Source organism: Chrysemys picta, chromosome 1, assembly GCF_011386835.1.
Source record: "Chrysemys picta bellii isolate R12L10 chromosome 1, ASM1138683v2, whole genome shotgun sequence".
Classification (NCBI taxonomy): domain Eukaryota; kingdom Metazoa; phylum Chordata; order Testudines; family Emydidae; genus Chrysemys; species Chrysemys picta.
The window spans coordinates 44,767,741-44,794,015 of record NC_088791.1 but is presented as its reverse complement, the minus strand read 5'-3'; the positions used below and the strand labels follow the sequence as shown (position 1 = coordinate 44,794,015).

Below are 26,275 nucleotides of genomic sequence, written 5' to 3'. Positions count from 1 at the left end.
GGGGGGGCCGTGAGCTGTCAGCCTCCACCCAAACCCCACTTTGCATCCAGCATTTATAATGGTGTTAAATATATTAAAACATATTTTTAATTTATAAGTGGGGCTTGCACTCAAAAGCTTGCTATGTGAAAGGGGTGACCACTACAAAAGTTTGAGAACCACTGGTGTGGAGGGACTGGATGGGGTGAAGGGTTGAGGGACTCTGAAGGGGAGGACAAGGACTGAAGAGGGGGTGAGCAGGGGAGGATGAGGACTGGGGAAGCATAACAGGGTGGAGAACTGAGGGAGTATTAATGGGCTTTAGCAAAAGAAGGATCTGGAAGTGGACAAGACTATTTGACTAGGGCAGTTGGAACAGGGAAACTTGGAGCATGGGAATGATGAATTAGTTGGAGTGGGCACTGGGGACTAATGGAGTGCAGGAGGGACAGAATTGATGAAGGAGAGCAAATTACTGGACCGAGAGGAGAGGAAATTAATGCATTGGGAGGAGAGGGAAGACTGCTGGAATAGAGGAGAAGAAATTTGTGTGGGGATAATTGATGGAGGGTGAGGTGAGGTGTCCATTTTTGGAATTTTAAAATGTGCACATGTAAACTTCATGTATTTTTCTCAATGCTAATTTAGGCTGCTCTGCATTGGTCCCATTGTCTGAGGTGTGAAACCAGAGGGAAGAGAGGCACTGGTTAGCCATTCATCTATCAGCTCGCCCTCAACAGCTTACATATAGTATGTGATTTTTGGAAAGTGCACATACACCATGTGGCATACTGCTGGATGCTGCTGCAGTACGACCCCCGCCCATGTCTTCCTGTCCAAGATTCCTTCTCCTACACCTAGCCAGGTGGGTAAGTTTACATATATAGTGTCAGTGGTCTGACAGTTACACAGCATGTTTGGTGTGTGGTGAATACTCTTTCCACACACCTTCCCACTGCTACACACCAATAGACTGAGTGCCAGCTTTTCATTGAGGGCCAGAGGGTGTGTGCTCCTGTGAGGTTATTATCCCCATTTATGCCTAAGGGACTAGTGCCACAGACAGTAGTTCATAGAATCATAGACTCATAGGACTGGAAGGGACCTCGAGGGATCATCTAGTCCAGTACCCTGCATTCATGGCAGGACTACGTATTATCTAGACCATCCCTAGTAGGTGTTTGTCTAACCTGCTCTTAAAAATCTCCAATGGTGGCGATTGCACAACCTTCCTAGGCAATTTATTCCAGTGCTTAACCACCCTGACAGTTAGAACATTTTTCCTAATGTCCAACCTAAACCGCCCTTGCTGCAATTTCAGCCCATTGCTTCTTGTCCTATCCTCAGAGGTTAAGGAGAACAATTTTTCTCCCTCCTCCTTGTAACAACCTTTTATGTACTTGAAAACTGTTATTATGTCCTGCCTCGGTCTTTTCTTCTCCAGACTAAACAAACCAAATTTTTCACTCTTCCCTCATAGGTCATTTTCTAGACCTTTAATCATCCTTGTTGCTCTTCTCTGGACTTTCTTCCATTTGTCCATTTGTCCACATCTTTCCTGAAACCATGTGCCCAGAACTGGATACAATACTCTAGTTGAGCCCTAATCAGTGCAGAGTAGAACAGAAAAATTACTTCTCTTATCTTGCTTTTAACATTTCTGCTAATACATCCCAGAATGATGTTTACAACAACTAAGCTTAGTACTCTAAAGAAACTGGCTACAAGTAGTAATTACTCACCCTAAATGTTGTTTGAAGCAGGTTGCAGAGATTCTTGAAGACAAACCTCTTTTGGTTGCAACGTAGAATTTCAGATATTCCTTTCACAGGCCAGACACCTTCTAGCCTGGGTCCAGTTCTTCCTTTCCCCAGATCAGTTTTATGTGTTTCCAGCAGTCATCTTGGGTGGCGATTCAGTGAAGAACCGACGACCTTGATTACCTCACTTCCCTGCCTTAAATAGGATTTCCACATGGTGGGAATCCTTTGTCTCTTAGTGTGATTCCCCCCACCACCAGCCCCAGTGGAAAAATACTAGTCCAAGATGGTGTCCAGTACCAGGTGAAATGATCACATGACCCTGCAGTGTCAAAGCAGCATCCCAGGAAGCTTCTCAGGAAGAGGGGGAATTAGCATCTTCAAAAACCTATTGTTCTCCCTAATGGTTTATTGACTTGACTAACCCGCCAGATTGATTGCATTTTGTCTGGTGGGCGTTCCCCATGTGCAAACACTTTTGCAATTGATACATAGTTAATATTCCTAACTTCAGATACAGAAATGAAACATGCATACAAATAGGATACGCACATTCAGTAAATCATAACCTTTCCAATGATATCTCACATGACCCATCTTGCATAAAACATATCTTAGTATGCCATATTCATATCATAACAATATCTCTATGAAGAATATGGGGCTTTGTGTCACAGCTACCTATGCTGATGGGAGAGATTCTCCTGTTGCCACAGGTACTCCACTTTCCTGAGAGGTGGCAGCTATGTCGATGGGAGAAGTCCAGTGGTTAGATTGATATAACTATGTCAGTTAGGAGTGTGGATTTTCCACATCCTTGAGCGACAGTTATACCAACACAAGTGTTTAGTGTAGACCAAGCCTAAGAAAGCATGCTCACCTCCTTCTCTTAGCTGTTGTGTGGTTGAGAAAACCAGCAGCTTCTGCTCATGATTTTCTGAAAGTAGTCTGTGTACATATATATCATGTCTGCCACAGGAATGATGCATGATGCACGTTCTAAAGGTTGCCTCAGAGCAGCTGCACCATGCAGAGTCTCAGGGTAGAGAACTGATGTGCAGTTCAGGAAGCTGACATCTGGCTTGAGTCGGCTGCCCAAGCTTCATAAAAGTCAATGTGCAGGGTTCCTGTAAATGCATAAATTATTTCTTTTTTTTTTTTAATACAGGCCATAATTACCCTTTTAAGTGCCTTTCCAAACTAGCCAAAACCACCAGTCCTCATAAAAAAGCAAGAGATTAAAACAAATCTGCAGTGTTTAGGCCAATATATTTTGGTGTTATGATGAGCCAAAAAAGCATTAGGAATATTTTCAAGAAATTAAATTACCTCATTTTCTGGAATCCTCATATCTCCCAAAGACTTTCTTTCCAGAAGACTTCTACCCTGGCATAAACAGTGCACCTGTTTCATTTCAGGCAAATTGATTTAATTTTTATGAAATTAGTGGGTTGGGAATAAAAATCAGGAACATGATAGAAAGCTATTTTCATACCCGTTTTAGGGACAAGAAGTCTTACAGAAGGACTGTTCTAGGAAGATGGATTTTTATATGTTTTGTTCAACGTCATACCCCTGTACAGTAACACCCTGTAGTGCACAGGAAACTCCGCACAGTCGCCCTTTTAGAATTTTCCCATCAGGGAGCAGAGTTTGCCCCCACCTGGAAAGAAGCAATGGCCCACATCATGGGTACCCTAAGATATGTGTGTAGCTCAAATATTTGTTGAGAGGTACAGGGTCATCCATACATAGGCCTTGTGCTTCCACAGCAGGTTGGGCCTTCCATAGCTCTGCCCTGGCTGCCTGGTAGTGTGGCGCCAATGGAAACAGATTGCCAGGAGTCCTTGACCACATCTGCCACAGTGACAGCTCCCTGCCCCCAACAGGGTATCTTCAACTTGGATCTCTGTGTGTGTGCTGGTAGATGGAAAAAGCAGTGGGATGCAATGTGTGCATCCTTGGCCAGCATGTTCGTTGCTTGCCTGCTCAAACCCTCCCCCCTTTCCCTATTTGCACATCCCTAGCTTCATGGACAATATTATGTATAAAGACAAAATTAAATGTGCAGCATCAATGGTAATTATGTACACTCAAAAAATCTGGGCAGAGAATAAGACTGCCAAGAAAATGGTTGATAGACTGTATATGGGAGAACAGAATGGATATGGAGCGAGTGCTGGACCAGCAAGCATGGAAAAGACAGATCCAGCTATCCAGTGACAAAGTCTCTATCACTCATGTGTGTAAATATTGTATGTAATTTGATTACCATCCAGATAATCAAGTCTCTGAAAATGTAAGAGAACACAAGTCACCAGCATGCTAAATGAACCATATGCAACAGCCAGTGATAATTGCAACCTTTACTCTTACCACATGGTTTCAGGGTCCTGCTTGGCATATGGCCTAGCACCTCACTGCTGTGGTATTTTTAAATCTTTTGAGCGCTATTTCAGAGAGAGCTCATGTGAAACCAATACCTACAAGCTTAGATGACAATGCCTGATGGTGAATTGACTCCAGTTGACTCAATGCCCAGACTCAGCACTTTCAAGTTTGCCATGTTTGTACTGATGTCGTCATTCCATTAATTATTGACATGGGTGTAATTCAAGTTCAACCTATCTTGCGCTTTGTCCTTTGTCACTGAACATTGTAAACTTCATGCCCGTTCAAGTTAAAGGAGTCATGAAGACTGGTTGAACTGACTTATCTAGCAATTTTCTTAGGATATGTTTACACTAGAGCTAGAAGGTATAAATTCCACATGGCCACACTAGCTGTGATTGAGTTAGCGCTCTACAAAGAGAGGTGGTAGCTGTGGTGGTAGGAGGAGCGAGCTGCTCGGAGTATGATCTTATCTGAGACCATAAGTCCACACTCAGAGCAGCTAGCTCCTCCCAATGCTGGCACTGCCCCTTTTTAGTGCACTAGCTCAATCACAGCTAGTGGGGATAGGGGGTGTCTCCTCAAGCTGGAATTTAGTCCTTCCAGCTCCAGTGTAGACATATCCTTAGAATGGCTAGAACTCCTCCACCTTGTTTTAAGGTAAGAGTTGCAGTAGCTCCAGGAAAAGGATCTTACTAAACATGTCACATGAACTAGGCCCTCAAATTTGGTAATGTCTTGTAGGACATTTACTTTCAGCTAGTAGATAAGGTAGTGTCTCTAACTACAGAGGGCAAGTTAACTATCAGCTACTTTTCAGAAGATGATGGCATCCCTTCTGGTAAATCTTCCAAAGAAGTTATCTATTTAGCAACACTACAGTCCACATGCATGCTGGACTGTGGTATTTCATCATCACCTAACAATCCAGAAAATGCCACTCCATTGGTGCCATTCCACAGGGACTATGATATAGCTGTTTAATGAAACAATAATTTAGCAATTGTCCAATCAGGAAATGCCACTCAGCTTTGCCGTCTCTTCCTGAGGAAAACAAATTGTCTGCTTTTAAACTTGGAAAACGTGAACATTTTGATCCCACTAATCTGCCTGCTCAGTAAAGTTGTGTATAGTAACTTTGGATGCTTGACTTCACTCAGGCTACACATAATACTTCAGCTCTGATTCTGGCTCATTTTCACTACTTCACACTGATTTGGTTACCTGTAATGCCTAAGATTAATAGTGTCTCATTTGCCTTATGGGGATCAGAATTATAGAGGGACAGATTTTGATCCCCTTACTCACACTCAATAGTAGTCAACTGATTTCAGTGGGCCTATTTGTGGAGTAAGGTCCTACTCAGTATGAGTAAAGGTATCAAAATCTAGCCATAAATGATTAAATGGGTGCTCTGGCATTTTTTACATCTATGAAAAATGGCACGCTTCTGTAAATTGCAAATACAATCACTTGTATTGGTCAATATGCTCAAACAGAATCCCTGGCTACAAGAGATGTGATTGTAGCCTAGCAATAGATGTAGGCTATGGCCTGGAAAAAGTCAGGTTTCAATTACTTCAGATCTAAAAGTATGATTGGAGCCATCACAGGTTAATAATTTTCCAGCTCAAAGACAATACCATATGTGGTGTGAGTTGTTATTATAACTATAGGATTCTGGAATCTCCAGAGAACATACACATGCAATTCAGTGATATATGTAGGCTGGGTAGAAATATTTTTTTTATAAATGTGATGGATAATATCAATGTTTATTTTTAAGCTTTTTTATGGATTGTCTATTTAAATGAAAAACTTCCTAACTCTCAGGGTAGTTAAGCACTGGAATAAATTGCCTAGGGAGATTGTAGAATCTCCATCATTGGAGATTTTCAAGAGCAGGTTAGACAAACAGCTGTCAGGGATGGTCTAAATAATACTTAGTCTTGCCATGAGTGGGACTAGACTAGATGACCTCTCAAAGTCCCTTCCAGTCCTATGATTCTATGAATGTTTACAGTTGCAGGAAATTATAGGAGGGTCAGGCAATGGGGGGTGTCAGACAATAATTGACAGTAGACATTGAGATTCAAAAAATTAGTGCTTTATAACTGTTAAAACACAAATTGCCAAACATCACCTCAAAATATACAGAGTAAATAACCTTAAATCAAACTAAGTTCTCAAGCAGTATTTTTCTTTCTTTGCCTATTTGTAAATTTTGATTGTGTGTTGTATTGTGAAATTGATGTTTACTGATATTTACATGTAAAAATCTATATCATTCTAAGGACAGAGTGCAGAGAGAATACCGATAGCCTGCTTGAGTTCAGGACAGATGCCATATTTATATTCCAGATCAAAAGCAAGGGAGTGAGAACTACACTGATCTTAGATCAGGGTCTTGAATCAATTTCAGTAGGTTGAGCCAGGCAGCAGCAACAAGAATAAAATAAACCATACGTTCTGAAATAATTAAATAATGCTCTGACACAGGCAACATAGTTTTAGCTGGTTTAGGCCTGTTTTTTGGCCTGCCCTCTGTGTGCCAGTGTGATATTGTGACCACTTCCCTCCCTCTTTACTGAGTTCTTTTGCATCCATAAGCAGGTTTTCTGTCAAGACTAAAATTTTGAACAGAGGAACAAACTTTATTGAGAGTCTTAAGTAACTCATCGGGTTATATAAGAGCTTACTAGAGAGAGTCATTACAAGCAGGCCAACATGCAGGAAGTGGAAGACAGCTTATACTGTACATTTAGCATACCCCCAGTACCAATACACTATTGAGATACCTCAGCACATCTCTGTATGAGAAAAGAGTCAGAGGGAGCACCCAAATTTATGTGATTCCCTCTTTGTATGTCATATCCTTAGAGATTTACTTATGTTATACAAAATTAATTCAGTTGCTCATTACTTAGCAAAGTTATTTTCAGCTAGTTAACAAGACCTATTTTTGCTAAGTATATGAAGAGCCACTACCCTACTCAGACAATTTTTTTGAACATGTGTAGGTGGTATAAGGAGGCAGTGGCAGCAAAAGAGAAGGACCTGAAAGTCAGAACTGACAACTTCTATGCCTAGTTCTGGCACTGACATGGTGTGACAATTTGGTCAAGTCTCCAACTCTCTTTGTGCCTTAGTTTACTTACCTGTGAATAGTTATAATGATGCCCCCTTGCCAAAAGTAAGGCCCTGTTACTGGAATGGGATCCACTAGTTTGGATCCCTGGACCTGTGTGGAGTCCTATTGAAGTCAAGGGCTGCATAAGTGGACCCTCATGCAGAACTGGAGGGTCAATTAGTTAATGTTAGTAAAGTGTGTGTGGATCCTTGAATAAAATGCAAAGTAGCTGCAAATTATTATTAATATATGTATGGTGCACTTTGTCTTCCCTTCCTTTCCCCTCATTGCTGGTTTAAAATACAGAGTGTTAGTAAGTGTCTCCTTTATAAGCCACCTAACTCCACCCTTATTGTCACACGCGCTGGTGGCATTAGAATCCCCCATCAAAGGGAAACAACTTCACCAGCCAGTCCTGCGGAGGAAGGGAAGCGCATTCAGTGCAGTCCATTCTACGGAGCTGGGCGCTATGGGGACACCTGTCGCACAGCCGAGCCCCTTGGCTTTCTCCCAGATCAGAGGCCGGGACCCGCACACAGACGCCGCGTCCGTCTCCCCGAGCGAACCCTGCCTCTCCCCTGGAGACGGTTTCAGACACTGTATCCCGCGCGGGAGCGCCCCCTGGATGGCGAGCCCTTGCCAACCCCCTGCCCCGCGAGCTCGCCGGACCAATGGGCGCTCTCTCTAATATTCATGAGCTGCCGCGGGCCAATGAGCGGCCAGGCGCGGCTGGAGGGCCCGAGAAGGCTGGGCATGGAGAAGTCCAAGAGGAACCTGCTCACGTTGACGCGAAGGCACCTCTGCCCAGCCCTGCGCTCCCGCGGCTGCCCCCAGGCTGCTCTCTCCGGCCTCGGAGCAAAGAAAGAGGCAGAATAAGGGGAAGCTGCCGCCGGGGCTTGTCACCTGCTGGCCCGGGCTGTGCGGGGCAGGGCCGGCGGGTTGCCTCCATGGGGAGGGCTGGCTGTGACTTGCCTCGCCTGTGCGTGCGGTGGGCAGCGCTGCTGCTAGCGCTCTGGCCCTGCTGCGCCCACGGGAACTGGATGTGAGTCGGGGGCGGGCTGGCGGGCAGCGATGGGGCTGGCGGGGCGGCCGGGGGAGGGGGCATTTCTGTGGCCGAGAGACTCCGGCTGCCTGGCTCTCACTCCCGGGCTGGTTCCGCAGGTGGCTGGGCATCGCCTCCTTCGGGGTCCCGGAGAAGCTGGGCTGCGCCGGGCTGCCGCTGAGCGGCCGCCAGAAGGAGCTGTGCAAGAGGAAGCCCCACCTGCTGCCCAGCATCCGCGAGGGCGCGCGGCTGGGCATCCAGGAGTGCCGGAGCCAGTTCAGGCACGAGCGCTGGGACTGCCCCCTCCTGCCCCCCGACTCCGCCGCCTTCTCTGTCTTCGGCGCCGAGCTGAGCAGCGGTGAGTCCGCGGGGGTTGGGCGGAGAGCGCCCAACTGGGGCGGGGGGTCCCGAGCCCGCTGAGCGCCCCCAGGTGCCCGCCAGCCAGGAGGGGCAAAGGCGCTGGCGCCTTGGCCGGGGTTCGGCGGCCGCCGAGCTGCGTTAGCCCAGCTTGGGGTGCAGCGGGGCGCCGGAGGCCGCTACTCCAGCTCCGTTCCCGGGGGGCGCGATCCGCCCATGTGCCGGGGCTAAACTGGGGCGCCGGGCGGGGACGAGCCAGAGGCTGGGAGGTGCGAACGTTGCACAGACAAGCAAAGGCTCCCGCCCCCCAGCTGTCCTCGCATGTGGAGGGCAGCGGGGCCGGGAGGGGGGAATCCCGGGGGCCGCCAGCGCCCCCCCCCCCGTGTGTCCCCTCCACCAGCTGCTCTTCAGATACTTTGCTTATAACCAGTCTACGGACACGCTAAAGGACCCCGCGGCCGCCTCCTCCTCCTTCTCCCTGGCAAAAGGCGGCCAGCGGCACTGGCAGCAGCCTGCCCCCTCGCCCGCAGAACACAGCTGCTTTGATCCTGATCTTCAGACGGGCTTGGCAGGTGTCCGCCTCCAGCGGGGGAATGGCTGGCTGGTGTAACTCACCATGCACCTGGGCTGTTGTGTTCTGGTGGGGAAAAAACACGTGATGCAACTTTACAAGGGGCCTGAATCTGATCTGACCTTGCCAACGCCTCCATTTACATTCGTGCAACTCCCTGGAATTACACCTGGCTGACATCAGTATAAGTGAGGGTAGAATCAGGTGCAATATTGTTTAAATTCTTTTATATACTGCTGGCCACCCCAGTTTACACTGGAGATTTGCCCTGATTTCAGCCAGCTCTAGACAGCCGCGAAAGCCTTGATCCTGCCGCTGCTCAAGTCAGTGGAGAAACTCCTATTGATTGCAGGATCAACCCCCAAGTGAAATTCTGCATAGACAGGCAAAGACACCATAAGCCTTGATGTGCACCAGTGCAGTTTACTCTGATTTCAAGCAAGGGTCAACTGCATCAGTGCAAATCACAGTTTATAGTAATGTATTGTGTCTAAGCTAGGGGTAGCAGATGGGTAGGGGAGGGATGGCTGAAATCTGCAGTGTAGACCAGACCTAAGCTCAGATTTCCCAAATTGTCATAGCTTATTGTAATTGTTTAATTTTGATCTGCTACATTCCTGCATGGCAAAACTGTTGTTTTAAATATTAATATTCTGAGATGAATATTTGTGCAGTTTTAATCCCTTTGTTTCACAATGTTGAAATTAACTGAGCAATCATAAACAACATTTCAAGCAAATCATTTGATTGTTTTATTTAGAAGTGCACACAATGGGTACAGTATCAGTGTAGAAATGTACCATGTACAGTGTAAATAAGGAAAAAAAAAAAGGAACCCAAATGTTATGTTGTCTTAATTCTTTAAACATTTCTCATTGCTCTTTTTTGTTTTATTTGTTGTGTTATAATCACAGTATTTTAAACATATTTCATTAATACAATAATTAGAATGCAAGACCTCAGTTCAGCAAGGTATTTAAGCACATGCCGGCTTTAAGTATGTGAGTAGTCAATGGGAATTGGCTGAATCATTACGGGGGTAATTTGTCTATATTAGATGAAAGCATCAGATCCTGCAAGAAGCTCTCTCCATGCTCTCCTGGAGCCTCGCTGACTTGGTATCTATCTTAGTTGAGCAAGATGTAGGGTCTGGGCCGAATTTACCAATTAAACACAATTATTTTCAAATGTGTTTCACTAGAACACATTCTCTTTTAATATAATTATTTTATGCCAAATGTTTATGGCTTTAAATACTGTTAATAAGTGATGACCAAGACACCGACCCCCCCCTCCCACACACACACACACAGGGAGTAGTGTCATTGCTCCCAAATACTTTTGACATGGTTCATTTTACTCACATGAGTATTCCCACTGAAGTCCCATTCATAAAGTTACTCATCCATGTCAGTGTTCGCAGGATTTGGGTTCAATCCCACGCTACTTGCCTGAATGAAGAGTGCACAATCAGGTCCTTATTCAGTAGTTTAAGATTGTATTTTGTCCCTATGTAATGGTTGCCAAATGCTATCATACAGCACTCCAGAAATAAACCACAAAATAAATAACTAAAAATAAGCAATACAAAGTAAAGTAAATTCAGAAAGGGCCATCCTTGCAGTTACCTGTGTGAATAACTTTATTCATGTGAATACTCCTATGGACATCAGTTAGGCCCAAACTTAGGAACTGACCCTGCAGATACTTACACATGAGTGTCTTTGCTAGTGTGAATAGTCTCTTTGGTGTTTTTTTTTTTTAAGGGAAAAGTTGTTTTGGTGCCATCAAAACACTTTAATAGAAATGAAGTTCCTTTTCAGTGAGCATTGTGGATAACTAAAACTCTCTCTTATAACAGTGGAGAAAATAGTAGTGCTTCAACTGATGGCAGGATGTTTTAGATGGCCTTAATAGTGTGCTAACCTTACCAGAGCCTGTAAAGATATCAGGCCAGATTCTCTGGGGCAGTCAGTTTATGCCACACCTCCAGAAGAATTTGGCTCAGAAGCTGGCTTAACCAGCATGAGAAGAGTCACCCCAGGGCAGTGGTTCCCAAAATGAGGTTAGTGCACTCCTGGGGGGTTCGCGAAATGTTATGGGGGTTCTTGGGAGAAAATTCCCTAATGGCGGACAGAGCTGTCCCTAGGGATCCCGGGCAGCATGGGGCCAGCAGCCCGGCCCGGCCCCTGGACTTCCAAGAGCTAAGCAGATCAAAGCAAGCATATCTATTACACTGAGGAGATTTAACTTCAAGACTCCTTATAAGAAATGGAAAGGAAGGGGGATATTTTTTGCTGTTTTAAAAATTAAATAGGCAGCTAGTATTGTTTTTTAAATTATTATGAAGAGCAAGTTTAAGCTTTGTTGTAACATGCATTGTTTGCCTGGACTGCTCAAGACCTGAATGCTTGTGTAGGAGGAACTCTTTGAGTTGGCTTCTTAAATACCTTCATGCTGTTTCACATCTGATACTCCTTGATGAAACATAGGAACCTTGTCTTATAACAGGCTTATTCAAAGTGATACAACCTACGAAAGTGAGATCTTGGAAGAGTGTTGCTGTTTTTGTTATGTAATAAAAATACTGTAATGATAAATAATAATTAATAATAAATAGTGTGTAATAAGCATGTCAGAAAAACAAATTTTATATTTCCAAGATTACTGCTTTTATAATTTATACTCAGGTAAAGGAGAAAATCCCTGGAAATATTCATTTTTAGGAGGGAGTTTGCAAGACTTAATGTTTTAGTGAAAGGGGTTCACAGGTTGTTAAAGTTTGGGAACCACTGCCCCAGGGCAAGGATCATCCATTGGTGGCATAAAGATAGCACTGGGGCTTTATGCCACTTCCCCTTTTTAATGCCGGCTCTAGGCACCAGCCCTCCAAGCATGTGCTTGAGGCGGCACTTTCTAAGAGGTGGCACTCCGGCCCCCATTTTTTATTTATTTATTTATTTTTTTGCCTGGGGCGGCATTGCCGGGAGCCGGCCCTGGCCCAGCCACTCGCGCTGTCAGCGCGAGCTGGGATCCGTGCCCCCTGCCCAGCCCGGCGGGACCCTGTACAGCGCTGCCCTGGGGAGACTCGGTGCCGCAGCAGCAGCAGGACCCCATCTCCCTCCTTGCATCCCGGGCGCCGCTTCCCTTCCCCCCACACACACACACTCCGGGAGCCCCTCTCACGGCCGCTGCAGCCCGGGCAGTGGCTAGAGGGGCTCCCGGAGTGTGTGAGGAGTGGGGGTGGGGGGAAAGGGAAGCGGCACCTGGGATGCAGGGAGGCAGATGGGGTCCTGCTGCCGCGCCGAGTCTTCCCTTCCCTTCCCTCCCCTCCCCCCCCCGCTCCTCACACACTCCGGGAGCCCCTCTCACGGCCGCTGCAGCCTGGGCTGTGGCGGCAGCGAGAGGGGCTCCCGGAGTGTGTGTGGAGCGCAGAGGGAGAGAAGCGGTGCCCCCTGGAGCCGAGCCCGGGCTGCAGTGGCGGCGAGAGGGGCTCCCAGAGTCAGGGCCGCCCGGGGGGGGAGGGGGGGCAAGTGGGGCAATTTGCCCCGGGCCCCACAGGGGCCCCCATGAGTATGTCCAAGGCTCCCCCCACCTCCGTCTTCCCCCATCCCCCGGCATCTCAGCCGGTAAGGGGGCGGGGCTGCAAGCTGCGGCCAAGCGGCGGGAACTCAGGCCCCGCTGGAGACACCAGGTGGCTGCAGCGATGTTTGGGAGAGGGGTAAGCGGCATGGAAAGGGGCTGGGGCACCCCCGACCCCATCCCTCACAGCCCTGACCCCCAGCTCCGAGCCCAGCCCCTCTGAGCTGGGCACCCCCGAGTCCATCCCCCACAACCCTGACTCCCAGCTCCGAGCCCAACCCCTCTGAGCCGGACACCCCCCGACCCCATCCCCCACAACCCTGACCCCCAGCTCCGAGCCCAGTTCCTCTGAGTCGGACACCCCCCAACCCCATCCCCCCCACAGCCCTGACCCCCAGCGCCGAGCCCAACCCCTCTGAGCCGGACACCCCCTGACCCCATCCCCCCCACAGCCCTGACCCCCAGCGCCGAGCCCAACCCCTCTGAGCCGGACACCCCCCGACCCCATCCCCCACAACCCTGACCCCCAGCGCCGAGCTCAGCCCCTCTGAGCCGGACACCCCCCGACCCCATCTCCCCACAGCCCTGAGCCCAGCCCCTGTGAGCCAGGTACCCCCCAACCCAGAGCCCAGCTCCCCACCCAGCCCTGGACAACAGCAGCACCACCCCCAGGCAGCGACAGCCCATTGGCACCAACCATCACCATCACCCAGCAACAGCCCATTATGTAATTGCAAATGTATACATATCATTAAAGCATTTAATGTTTTAAAATAATGTATTTAGTGTATTTTCAAATTATTACAAATTAATTTTTGAATCTATTTCACTAGTTATTTTTTACATTTCAAAATACATGTTACTATAGTATTGCAACTTTTTTTTATGGAAGGGGCCCCCAAAATTGCTTTGCCCCAGGCCCCCTGAATTCTCTGGGCAGCCCTGCCCAGAGTGTGTGAGGAGCCGGGGAGGGAGGGAAGCGGGGTCCCCTGGAGCCAAGCCTGGGCTGCGGCGGTGGCAAGAGGGGCTCCCGGAGTGTGTGAAGAGATGAGCGGCCGGCTGGGCTCGTCGATGCTGAGCAGGTAGCCCCGCAGCCGGAGATCCTCGCCTTCCCGTCCACCGGGGCTGGGCCAGGGCGCGGTGAGGCTGAAGAGCAGCAGGTCCGGGGGGCTCTCCAGGTCCTCAGCTGCCAGCATGTCAGGGGTGAGGGCGGTGAGCACAAACTGATCCACCTTGGCCACCAGCAGCGCCGCGAAGCCTAGGGAGGGGGCCGTGTTCTCTGCACTGCCCTGCAGCCACACTGCCACCTGGAAGTACTCCCACTCCGCGCCGCCCAGCAGCTCCACCCGCATGGGGACAGAGTCACGGCTGGGCCAGGGCTTGGCTGCCGTGTGCTGGTAGCGGATCCCATGTTTGGGGGGGAGCCCAGTGCTGGGGTGGCAGGGGGTGCAGGGGGGGAAGAGAGAGCCCAGTGCTGGGGCGGCAGGGGGTGCGGGTGGGTGGGGCACTGGTGGGCTGTGGGGGGGGGGGGGGGGGGCAGCCAAAATTTTTTTTGCTTGGAGTGGCAAAAAACCTAGAGCCGGCCCTGATGCCAGCCTACCAGAGAAAAGGGAGTATGGCCAAAACACCGTTATGCCTCTCTGATTCCTGGCTGTGGTTTCAGCTTCTTGTGATTGTTGCACCCTTTGTAAATTAGAACAGCCTTGAGGTTCTTAAAGGTGGTATACAGTGGGATCTGGCCCTGTACAAAGGCAGCACTATGATCCTGGGTGTGCATGGGTGAGATTTGGGTCACCCCATGATCTGAACTATTTTCTCCTTATTCAAATCAGTATTCATTTGTGAAAACGAATAGTGGCCAGTGTGGTTAATCTCTAAAATAACATTTCCATGCATTCTTTTTAGGCACCAAGGAAACAGCCTTTATATATGCAGTGACGGCGGCAGGTCTTGTACATTCAGTGACTCGATCATGCAGTGCAGGAAATATGACTGAGTGCTCCTGTGATACAAATCTGCAAAATGGTGGCTCAGCCACTGAAGGCTGGCACTGGGGTGGCTGCTCTGATGACATCCATTATGGAATGTGGTTTAGCAGAAAGTTCTTAGATGGGCCTATTAAGAACATAACTGGAAAAGACGGGAACGGACTGATCTCAATGAACCTGCACAATAACGAGGCTGGAAGGCAGGTATGCATTAGAAGTTAGAAATCGAACCAAATGCTTGTTAGATTTAACTGCCCAAAGTGGCATTAATGCAAAGAGGCCTGATCCTGACTGCAAACAAGGATTGGTCCCATGGCAAGAGCCAAACTAAAATCTCCAGAGCAAAGAATTTCAAAACTGAGGCTAAAAATCCAGGCTATCATCTGTCTAACTCACTTTATAGTTAAAAACTAAAAACCACAAAATAATTTGGAGTGCAGTAGACTTTTATCTTGTATGCCCCTCCTTTAGTCAAATTTAACTGCACCCTTCTCAGAATAATGCTTGTGGCTTCATTTCCTTTCTGTTATATACAGTGGGCTGCATTTTTTTTTTAACCTTTCTGTGAGTTGACAGAGTGGACATCAGGTTTTTTAGCTGCTATAGTCTATTTTTTAAAAAAATTACTCTTGACTTTGTTGCCCACAGTGCATTACATGCTATTATATAGACCCACGGAAAAGCATTTTTAGACAGAGTTTCCTGAAAGAAACTGAGTACCCACAACTCTCAGGGAAGTCAGCATGAGCTTTGAAATCAGTTGCAAAACTCCCATTGACTTCAGCAGGATCAGGATTAGGGTCCACAATCTGCAATGATCAGGCACTTGCCTATCACTCTCTAAGCTCTACCTACATTTAAAAATTAAATTGAAAATTTTAGCATTGAGCACCATAGTTAGGTTGAGGTAGCCCTTGTCTTGGCTGTTTCCATCAATGTAGGAAGCATCTATGCTACAGCAGCATAGCTGTAGCTGTGTGGCTGTAGTGTAGATAAGCCCAGGGTAGTTTTATTGAAATCAATGGACTGTTTGCAGAGTAAGGTACCACTTTGTGTGAATAAGGATAGCAGAATCTGCCCCAATGAGAATCTAGGAATTTAGGACCTTACAGGATTGCAGGCATTTTGTAATACAGAGCTCTGCAGTATAGCACAGAAAAGAGCACTGTAAAAATCATTTCGTGCACACACCTTAGTGCATGCTGCATTTTTCTACAGCGCAGCACTGGTTTTTGTATTAAAAAAAATTTCACCCATAGCAAGCTTGTAGCAGTTAATAATCTTTAGCCACACTGTTTTTGCAGCAGAGCTGGAATTGTTGTTAAATACCCTTGGAGAAAGTATGCAGACTATTTTGTGTGATTTCCATACAGTAAATATTTTGCAACTTAGCTGTGAGCTGTAGGGTAAAGCAAAGATTGCGGCCTTTATGCAAAGTGAAAGAGAAAGCAGCCCTCATTATTTGCAGTTAGGATTTTACTCTAACCATGGTATTAGTGAGTAAAATATCAGCATAAATTCTCTTGATTGTCCTAATTTCAAAATCCTTAAATAGACGTTGGAAAGAATTGAAACTCGTGTTCTGGGGCCTACAAGAAGGAGGTTTTGCAAGATATTGTGCTATCCTATGACCTTTCATAATAAATACCATCGTGTTTCAGATGCCATGTCATTGCAAGAACAGTCTTCCAGGGAATGATGTGACACTGTTCATTTGGAATAACTGGTACTGGTTTTGGTATGTGTAGAATACTCCAGTTTCTGTCCCATTTCTACTCAGAACCCTATGGTTAAGCTTTGATATCCTAGTTTGCTATAGGACATGTAACTTGGAAGTAGGAAGGATTGGAAGATGGAAAAGGAAGAGTGGTCTAGTGTTTACTAGGCTGAGACTTGGAAGATCGAGGTTCAAGTCCCTGCTCTGTCACAGAGTTCCTGTGGCAAGTCATTTAGGCCCAGATTCTCAAAGGTATTAAGGTACCTACCTCCCAAATGCCAGTGAGAGTTTGGCACCTAAATACTTTTGAGGTTGAGGGCCTAAGCTTCCCTGTGTCTCAACTGCCCTTCTGTAAATGGGGGGAAATAATTCTGTCTTACCTCACAGGTGTTATCATAGGTGAATAGACTTGTGATTGTGAGGTGCTCAGATATTATGATACTTCAGATATCTAGACAGACTAGGAGCCAAATGCTCCCTTCTGGTTTCACAAGTGGAAAGAAGAAAAAAGGAATGGATCTGGGTGGGGTGGGGTCCATCGTATGCAATCTCTGTTCTTCAAAACACTGTAGAAACTTCTCCCTGGATGCTTCTTGAAAATAAGTGGGTACAAGTGAGCTGGTGACAGGAGGGGTTAGGCTCAGGAGTCTGCTCCCTAATCCCATGAAAATTCCAAGTGTATGTTAATTTTGACTCTTTCATAATGAACATACACTGTTCCCCTCTTGTTAAGTGGAAGTTGGAGGCAGCAGCAGTCAGGACCATTATGAGAACACTGCCCCCACAGGAGCTGTGGTGCTGGGGAGGGGAGATGTGGCAGCATGCAGCTTCCATATGGATTTCCCTGGTCTCTGGTGGGTCTCAGAGGAAGGAACCTCACACCTTTCTCTTGGGGGTGGGTGCAAACCTCTCCTACCTCAGGGAATGATCAGGCTAAAACTGAGAGTCTGAACTCACAAGGTTCCATGTCCCATAAAGGAATATATTAATTGACCCATCAGAATATTGTATTGACAGATCGTCAGAGGAACTCACAAGTGTATTGCACTTCTTGGCTCCAAACATATTAGATAATGACGTGGGGACAGGATGGCTCAGAGGATGGCTAATGGAGCTGTTTGGAATTGGTTATTGGTCTGATAGTGAATGAAATGTCACCTGCTTAGTGTGAAATGAGGTGATGGCTTTATCAAGGTCCAGGTAACTGTCATCAAAACCACAGTCCCTGTTGGCACTCTTGGTGACAGCATCAGCAGAGCGGATTGAGTGGGTGTAGACTGAAGTACTTACTCTGTCCTGTCATTGCTCCAAATGGGGCTGCTGCTTATAAGCCAGAGTGTATGGTCTAAAAAGGATTCAGCCACTAGTATAGCACCTTTCACAAACAGTAAATTCACCTCACTTCTCTGTATATACACATACACCTCTACCCCAATATAACGCGACCCGATATAACACGAATTCGGATATAACGTGGTAAAGCAGCGCTCCGGGGGGGGGGGGGGGGGGCGGGGGCGGGGCTGCGCACTCCGGTGGATCAAAGAAAGTTCAATATAATGCGGTTTCACCTATAACACGGTAAGATTTTTTGGCTCCCGAGGACAGCATTGTATTGGGGTAGAGGTGTACATACATAACCCATAAAAACACTGCAGTGCATGTGACAGTGCCCATATGGCATGAGTTTCTAGCTGTAGTGGTTCAGAACATATTGTACCTTGAAATGCCCTCAGATTAGGCAGAAACACCAGACCATCATTTCCAGCATCCTGTCACAATCTGGCCTGCTTTCGTTTAGATGTTTACCATTAGGCACCAAAGTTTGGCCTCGTGCATAGAAGCTTGTTTCATGACAATCTGTTGTTGCAGTCAGAATATGAATACACAGCCTCACAATGCTATCCTTGCAGTCACCTTTTAGAGCAGAACCACACTTTAATAAGGAAGGTGCATCCCACATCATGAAGCACCCTGGGGAGAGGTAATCAGAAACACTTAGATACCGGACTAGGGGTGAGAATGAGGCTCACATCATTCCTTTGCCTTTTTTCATCTATATAGCCCCAATCCTCCAAACACACACATGCTTAATTTTACACACAAGAGTAGTGCCACTAACTTCAATGGGGCTATTCATGTGTGGAAAGTGAAGTTTGTGAAATTATTTGCAAGATCAGGGCGTATGTTTGTACAGCACCTAGCACAATGTGGTTTCAGTCTACTTGGGGATGCTACATTCTACCATGATACATATAAATAATAATGGTAACTAGGATAATACTTTGAAATAGAATCTCTTTGTAAAACAGGTTTACTGTTTACATTCTCTATATGGTTTCTGTTTTTCTTTGTCATTTTTGTTAGCTTCTCAGGTTATTTACATTGTAACAAAGGCCCTTTTCTCTCAGAGCCCAGCGTCTCCTCTGCCTTAATCATAGTGAAGACTTAATGCCAAAGCTGTGACTACCCAATCATTTCCTTATCAACTGATTCTGAAGATACAAACACAGGATTATGACTATACAAATAAGTAGTGAGGAAGAGAACACAAGTATCTGCCGTAATTGCAGTGGTGAATCAGAGTGTTACTGGAAGACTATTGTAAATTGGGAATGCCCAAGAGTGGTCAGGACATAGGCCCTACACCCCATTCTTGCAGAGGAGCAGTTTGGGTGTTCCTACTGCCTGGACATAGCAGCCTCCAGCTCCAGATATGGCCCACAGGGTCTTGAAATGTTGCCTGCATCTCCTTCCCAGTTCACTAGGTTCAGTCTGCATTGACTAATGGTTCTAACAGGTCAGGGCTCACGCCTGCTATTCCTCTTTAATGGCTCTGTGAATGCCTCACTTGTTTGACTTACCAGCGACCTCAAGCAACAAGCAATTTCTATTCATGCACCAAGGAAGGTACAAGTCCAAGCAAATATGGTCATGTGTATTTTTAATAATGTTTGTGGAGTTATACATAATTAGGTGTGACCTTGAAGATCCAGGCACGTTGCCAGTGCAGCCCTCAGTATCACTCTGGGCTCAATCTGGCAATGTGCTGAGAGCCCTGAACTCCCACTGAAGTCAACGGGACCTAGTCAGGGCGGGGTCCAAAGTTTCAGCCACCCTGATAAAAATGTGTTCATTTTTTGTTCCAAATTTACCGTAATGTTAAAACTTAAGGCAGGGACAAATCACTTCCTCTGCACCAAATTATAACAACTACTCATTTGTTAAACTTGGGGGGGTTGGGGATGCCAGTCAAGACACAAATAAAGACAGTCCTTGGAGTTTGCAGCCTAAGACCCTGACTCTTAAATCTGCCCTTTGAGGATAGAGCAGTGCCCCTGATGTCACTGGGGCTCTGCATGGGGGCAGGGCTCCAGTGGCTCTGATCAGTCTGCAGGATAAAGTAAGAGTCGCTGTGAAACCCAGAGGAAGGTGTTAAATTGGTATTTTTCCTTCCCCCCCCCCATCGTTCCTCTCCTTTTATAAATGCTAGGATGGGGAAGGCATGTGATGGACATGGGTGAGTATTTGTGGGCATCATGGAGGAAGTGGGTCTTTGGGAGGGATTTGAGTAAACAGAGGACAAGTTTTTTTTCCTGTGGATGCTGAAGAATTTGCTCCGTAGTTTATGTGGCAGTGTGTGTTCCTGTACAGAGTTCTCCTAAGATCTTCGTGTTGTTGGTAAAGATACAAAACTGGAAAACACGCCAGACTCTATTGCCTTATTAGTCTGCTGTAGGCTTACCCCAAGGTCCCTTTTACACTCAGTTGTTATGAATCAGGGTAAATGCATTAGTAGCTTAAAAATGTATCTACTTCGCTAATAAAGAGTTTAAAGAGAAGCTTGTAGCTCCATTACTAAGTCTTAAAAATCAGCCTTTCTTAGTACTCTCCAGCTACTGGTGCTTTAAAAAATTTCATCAGTAAATTGTTTAGTGATTAAAATGTATACATTTGTCATGGGAGTGCAGGACAGGAACAAGTTAGATACACTATAGATAACTATAATATGGACTTTTCCACACCAATTACCAGTGAATCCATATAGAGTGTTACTAATCGAGAGGTTTAAAAAAAATGTGGGCTTCATCGTTTTGCTAAGTCTGTGTATATCAGGGTGGGTAAACTACGGCCCATGGGCTGGATCCGGCTCCTCAGGGCTTTCGATCCGGCCTGCGGGTAAGCAGCTCCGGGCCGGAGCCCGCACCCTGAACCCCTCCTACACCTCAACCCTCTGCTCTGAGCCCCCTGCTGCACCTCACACCCCTCCTTTACCCCAACCCCATGCCCTGAGCCTCTTCCTGCACTGTGCACCCCCTCCTGCACCCAAGCCCCTTCCCTGAGTCCCCCATACACCCTGCACCCCTCCTCTGCCCCAACCCCTTGCCCTGAGCCCCTTCCTGCACACTGCACCCCCTCCCACACCCCGCACTCCCTCCCACACCCCAACCCCCTGTCCCAGCCCTACATTCATGGCCCTGCATGCAATTTTCCCTCTCAGGTGTGGCCCTCGGGCCAAAAAGTTTGCCCACCCCTGATGTATATGATAGTTTTTTAAACTTTTCCAGAGCTGTGTCACGTGTAGCAGTAGACACACCTCATTGTTTACTTCTACATAGGACCATCCATGAGAGATTGAAGGGGAAACCATTCCACTCACTGTCTGCTAAAGATTTGAGCTGCAGTCCCAGCTGTAGGAAGTTAGTGCTTTGTTTACAGTCTACAGTTTTTCGAGGCTGGCTCCAATATAAGCTCTGCCTAGGTTCTTGTGTGCGCTGCAGAAGCCTAATTAAGGCCGCAGACACCCTTTGCCCTGCAGACACTTTTTATTAAGTCGTCTTGTGTCTGAAAAGGATTTCAAACTTATTCCACCCAACAGAAGCACTTCAAAAAGGAAAGTATTAACTCTACTGATATTTCTAAAATACTGCAACATTATAAACAATGTGGATAAGTTACACTATCAAAATATGTTAGCTAGTGTTTGTGTGCAGTGAAAAAATGCATTGAAAACAAAAGATGTTAATGGCAAACCTAACTTAATACCTACCCTACCTACCTACAACAGTAGAGCCTGATCCTGCCTGTGTGACAACCACCTGGGACTTAACCTAAGACCCTGGATCTAAATGTCCTCGGCTAAATCCACTCTCATTCCCAAACTATGCACTGTTAAACATCATTGCTATGTTCCACTCAAGAGGTGGCTGCATTTCAGCGATGGGTGGAATGATTAAGTATATGTAGTTTAGGGGAAACTTTGAATCCTTCAGAATGAAAAAAAAAGGCATAAATGTCAATTTTGAAGTAGTAATAATGGAAACGTACAACTTATTTTGTCTTGCTAAGATGAGCTGCAGGTGCTCAGCACCTCTAAAAAGTCAGGCCTGTGCATGTCTCAAGCTAGGTACCCAGAGACAGTAACCACTAAAAATGTGTCCCTTCTGTGCCCTTGTTTCCCCATCAGTAAAATGCTCAGAGACCTATGGATTACTAGCGAATGAGCAGTATTTTTAATGAATGAGGGAATATGGTAGAATTAAATTCTGAATGTTGGTCTCAATTTGTTTTCAGGCTGTAGCAAAGCTGTTGTCAGTGGATTGCCGTTGTCACGGAGTTTCTGGGTCCTGTGCCGTGAAAACTTGTTGGAAAACTATGTCTTCATTTGAAAAGATTGGCGAGTATTTAAAGGATAAATATGAGAACAGTATACAGGTATCAGACAGACTGAAGAAAAAGCTACGCAGGAAAGAAAAAACCCAGCGGAAAATACCAATCCGCAAGGAAGATCTTCTCTACATAAACAAGTCACCCAACTACTGTGTAGAGGATCGCAAACTTGGGATTCCTGGAACACAGGGAAGGGAATGCAACCGCACTTCAGAGGGACCAGATGGTTGCAACCTCCTCTGCTGTGGCCGTGGTTACAACACTCACGTGGTCAGACACGTGGAGAGGTGCGAATGCAAGTTTGTCTGGTGCTGTTATGTGCGCTGCAGAAGATGTGAGAGCATGACTGATGTTCATACCTGCAAATGAGATACTCTGCCTCCGAAAACGAAGCAACTCCTTCCTGCTGAACAGGACTCATTCCTCCTGTGGTGGAATAACAAGAGGATCAGTCTCAGTAACAGAGCTCACTGAATGTATTGTATTCCAAACAGTTTGGTTTCTTACTGAAAGAGCAACTCAAGACAAATAGTAGCCTGCACAAAATGATAAAGTAACAGCAAAAAAGGCCATGCCTTCTGAGAAGTCCAGGTGAATAAGTGACATATTTGAATATGTACCTCCACAGCTAGTTAGGGGTATTAAACTTTGCATCAGCAACAGCCATAACATGATGATCAAGAATTGCCTTAATGTTGTCAATAAATATAATGGAAACAAGTCAAGAAGAGGTATTGGCTTTTAATGGCCACAGGCTGAAAGGATACTGGACATGTGAGAGGTGTCATGGAGTCCTCACTCCCATCTGTTTAATAATGGGGACCATTCAGGAACTAGAATTACCCATGTATGCCTTTTTCCTGCATGCTGCTGAAAGGAATGAGGATGCAAAGCTCTCCTGTTGAACATGCAGTGCTTATTAGCCACTGTGCAGCGGGGCAGTCATGTAGTGTAAATGTGGTGGTGCTCAGTAATGTGAGCTGAGTACCTGGGAGAGTGGGGCTAATGGGTATATTTCGGGTGGAGATGGGGCATGGCCAGGCCATCGGTGCTGGAGTTCATTCTAGTGAATGCAAATAGTGTGCACAGTAGCTGCCATTTTTAGTATTTTCACAAGCCTAGTACTCAAATGTGCTTAGAACAACTGAAAGGAGGGCAGCAGTGTAGGACAGAATGGTAGCTGAAGGAAACAGACTGCTGCAGCCAGCTCCTCCAGGTCTCATATATGTGTGGGGCACAGTGTTCTTGCCAGCCCCCTATCTTTAGCCCCAGTGCCCTCAGCTTACTGTACTGGTGGGTCAAAATTAACAAGTCACCATCTTCAGCTGTTTTGGTGGTGGCTTAGCTGTGGTTCTCTTAATCCTCAGCCACATCACATGCAGGATCAAACCAGGAGAAATTTATCATAAAGGGAAATAAATGTCAAAAACAGAACTTTTTTTCCCTCCTGCTTTTAAGAACATAAGTACGACCATACTGGATCAGATCAATGATCCATCTAGCCCAGTATCCTGTCTTCTGACAGTGGCTGGTACCAGATGTTTCAAAGGGAATGAATGGGACAGGGCAATTTATCGAATGTTCCGTCCCGTCATCCAGTCCCAGCTTCTGGCAGTCATAGTTTAGGGACTCCCAGAGCACAGAGTTGCATCCCAGACCCGCTTGACTAATAGCCATTGATGGACCTATCCACCATGAATATCTTTGCAGATATAGTAGCTAGAATATTTCAATAGATCACTCCCCAGCCACTGTTGCTTATAAAACAAGATCAAATGCATAATGTATTTGATAGATTATTTTAATGGTGTGAGCCACTTACTCTACTGGTATTATTTTTTCCCCATTTTTGGCCCATTGTTATTTACATCTGTGAAAGGATGGGAACCATTCAGGGATTAGGCATGACCCGTGCATAGCTTGTTCCTGCACACTGCTGAAAGAAATGTGGATTCAAAGCTCAACTGTTGAACATACAGTATTTGCTCAGCAACTGTGCAGAGAGTGCCATGTAGTATATGAAATGCATCTGGTGCTCATTGTTTATTTGTATGTAATTATGTGTTAAATACTGCTTTAAAAGCATTGTGTGAAAGGGTTTTGGTTGCTGAAATATACAAAGATGTATTTTTGATAAGATAAAGTTTATATTTTGTAAATATTTAAATTATGCAAGTTATAGAAAAGGTTTTAAAGGCATGTATATTAAGTTCCCTGAACTAACATAAGATTACAATGTTTGACATTTGCTGCTTAGATCTGTTCTGTTACTGTTGCAGTAGCTTTTATCTGACTTTTATTCACACAGGTAAGGTGAAAAACATGTATTTGAGCTATTACATAAATGACTTATTTCTTATCAGCAGGGCACTTTTAGATACTACAGCTAAAATACACCTATTATGACACACTGAGAATTTAATTTTTGGAATGAGCAATTGAATTATATTCGCTACATTTTTCTTTTCCTCTTAATTTTGCTTTACAACTTATTCGCTGGGTGAAATCCTGGCCCTATTGAAGTCAATGACAAAACTCCCAATAACGTCAGCGAGGCTAGGATTTCACCAATGGACTCTTATCAACTGTAATTTTTAAAAACAAATTAGAATTTCAAAGTTGTTTGGGTGCCTAATTCTCATTAACTTTTATTAAATTTCTCATTTAATTGGGTGTCGAGGTCCCTTTGCCAGGTTTGAAAATCTCAGCCTTTACTCTCATTTGTTTGAGGAAAACCTAGAGAAAACAACAAACACTTCCATTTGTTTTGTACTTATGTTATTTTTTTTGTACGTGATGATACTGGATTTGTTCTCATATTTCCTGTTAGATTTACATATGAGGTTTTCTAAAGAAGCAAACTACATTTACTGACATCAGAACCACCCAAGAAAGATTCCAGTTTGGTGAAATTCACCACAGTTGCCAAGGCCTAACTCTATTTTGAGGGCTGGAGTGTGACATACACGGTTCACATGCTTTGTGCTGGCCCTGTGCTCAGAGGTGGATTTCACCTACTCATTTTAATCACAGTAGCAGAGGGTTCTAAGGCACCTCAAGAAGTCAATTCCCTTGGGCTGAATCAGGTTTAAATATACCTAGACCATCCCTGATGGATGTTTATCTTACCAACCACCAGTGACAGGGATTCCATAATGGGAGTTTTTCCTGCATAATAACTGCAAGCTATGATAATTTATAAAATATGGGATTACAGTACTCTTGTTACCATAGAGCGGCAGAATATATAATTTCTCCTTAAAGAATAGATTTCCCCCAAATCTAAATTGAATTAAAGAAAGGATAGTAGAAAGAGATACTCCATCTCGACCATTACATGGGAGAAGCTGCTTATCTCAGTCATATTCCTTCCCTCTGTCGTCTTTGTAAGCACGGAGCAGCAATTTGTGAAAAGTAGCAAAGCTGTGAAGAATGGCACAGGTCCATTTTTTCCAAACAAAGACTAATTATGACCTCTTTTTTAAACTCAAACTATGTTAATTATATATGCTAGTTTGGATTCAGAAAAAACATGGGCTGATATTTTAGGTAGAGAAGTTTAAACATGATTGGGCTAAATTCATCCTGGGAACAATTCTGTCAAAGTCAGTGAAGTTACACTAAGGATGAATTTGGCCCATCTTGTTTGCATGCTAATTGTGAAATTTACCAGTCTCTGTGGACAGTGATATCTATAGAAAACTACCTCTTGGGCGGAGATCTCTCACTACAGGAAACGATATATTGCTATGGAAATTCTCTCTCTTATTGGCCAAATTGTTCTGTACTGGGCAGCACTTTCTAGTGCATTGCCTATATTGCAGGATACATAGTGAATACTACAGATATCTGTAGGAATAACAAAATGTAGATAAAAAGCAAAAGTCAGTGCGGGCCAGTCAGAGGACATAGTCAAAAGGATACATTTTAGGGCTGAGATATTCAAAGAAGCATATGAGTGTCAAGTGTCCAGCTTCCATTGATTTTCATTAGGAGTTGGTTACATGACTTCTTTGAAAATCTCAACCTGGGATGTTTGTATCACACTTTTAAAAGTTATAAATGACTCATTGGCAGTGAGCACTGTAGCA

The 26,275-nt window shown here is 45.5% G+C and overlaps 1 protein-coding gene across 1 annotated transcript; it reads left to right on the top strand.

Annotated features, from left to right (window-relative positions):
• Positions 1-7,931: 7,931 nt before the first annotated feature.
• Positions 7,932-24,852, top strand: WNT16 (Wnt family member 16). The gene is made up of 4 exons (XM_005305661.4): positions 7,932-8,302; positions 8,422-8,660; positions 14,718-15,004; positions 22,089-24,852. The coding sequence occupies exons 1-4, from the start codon at positions 7,932-7,934 to the stop codon at positions 22,551-22,553; spliced, it is 1,362 nt and encodes a 453-aa protein (XP_005305718.2). The 3' UTR covers positions 22,554-24,852.
• The last annotated feature ends 1,423 nt before the right edge of the window (positions 24,853-26,275 follow it).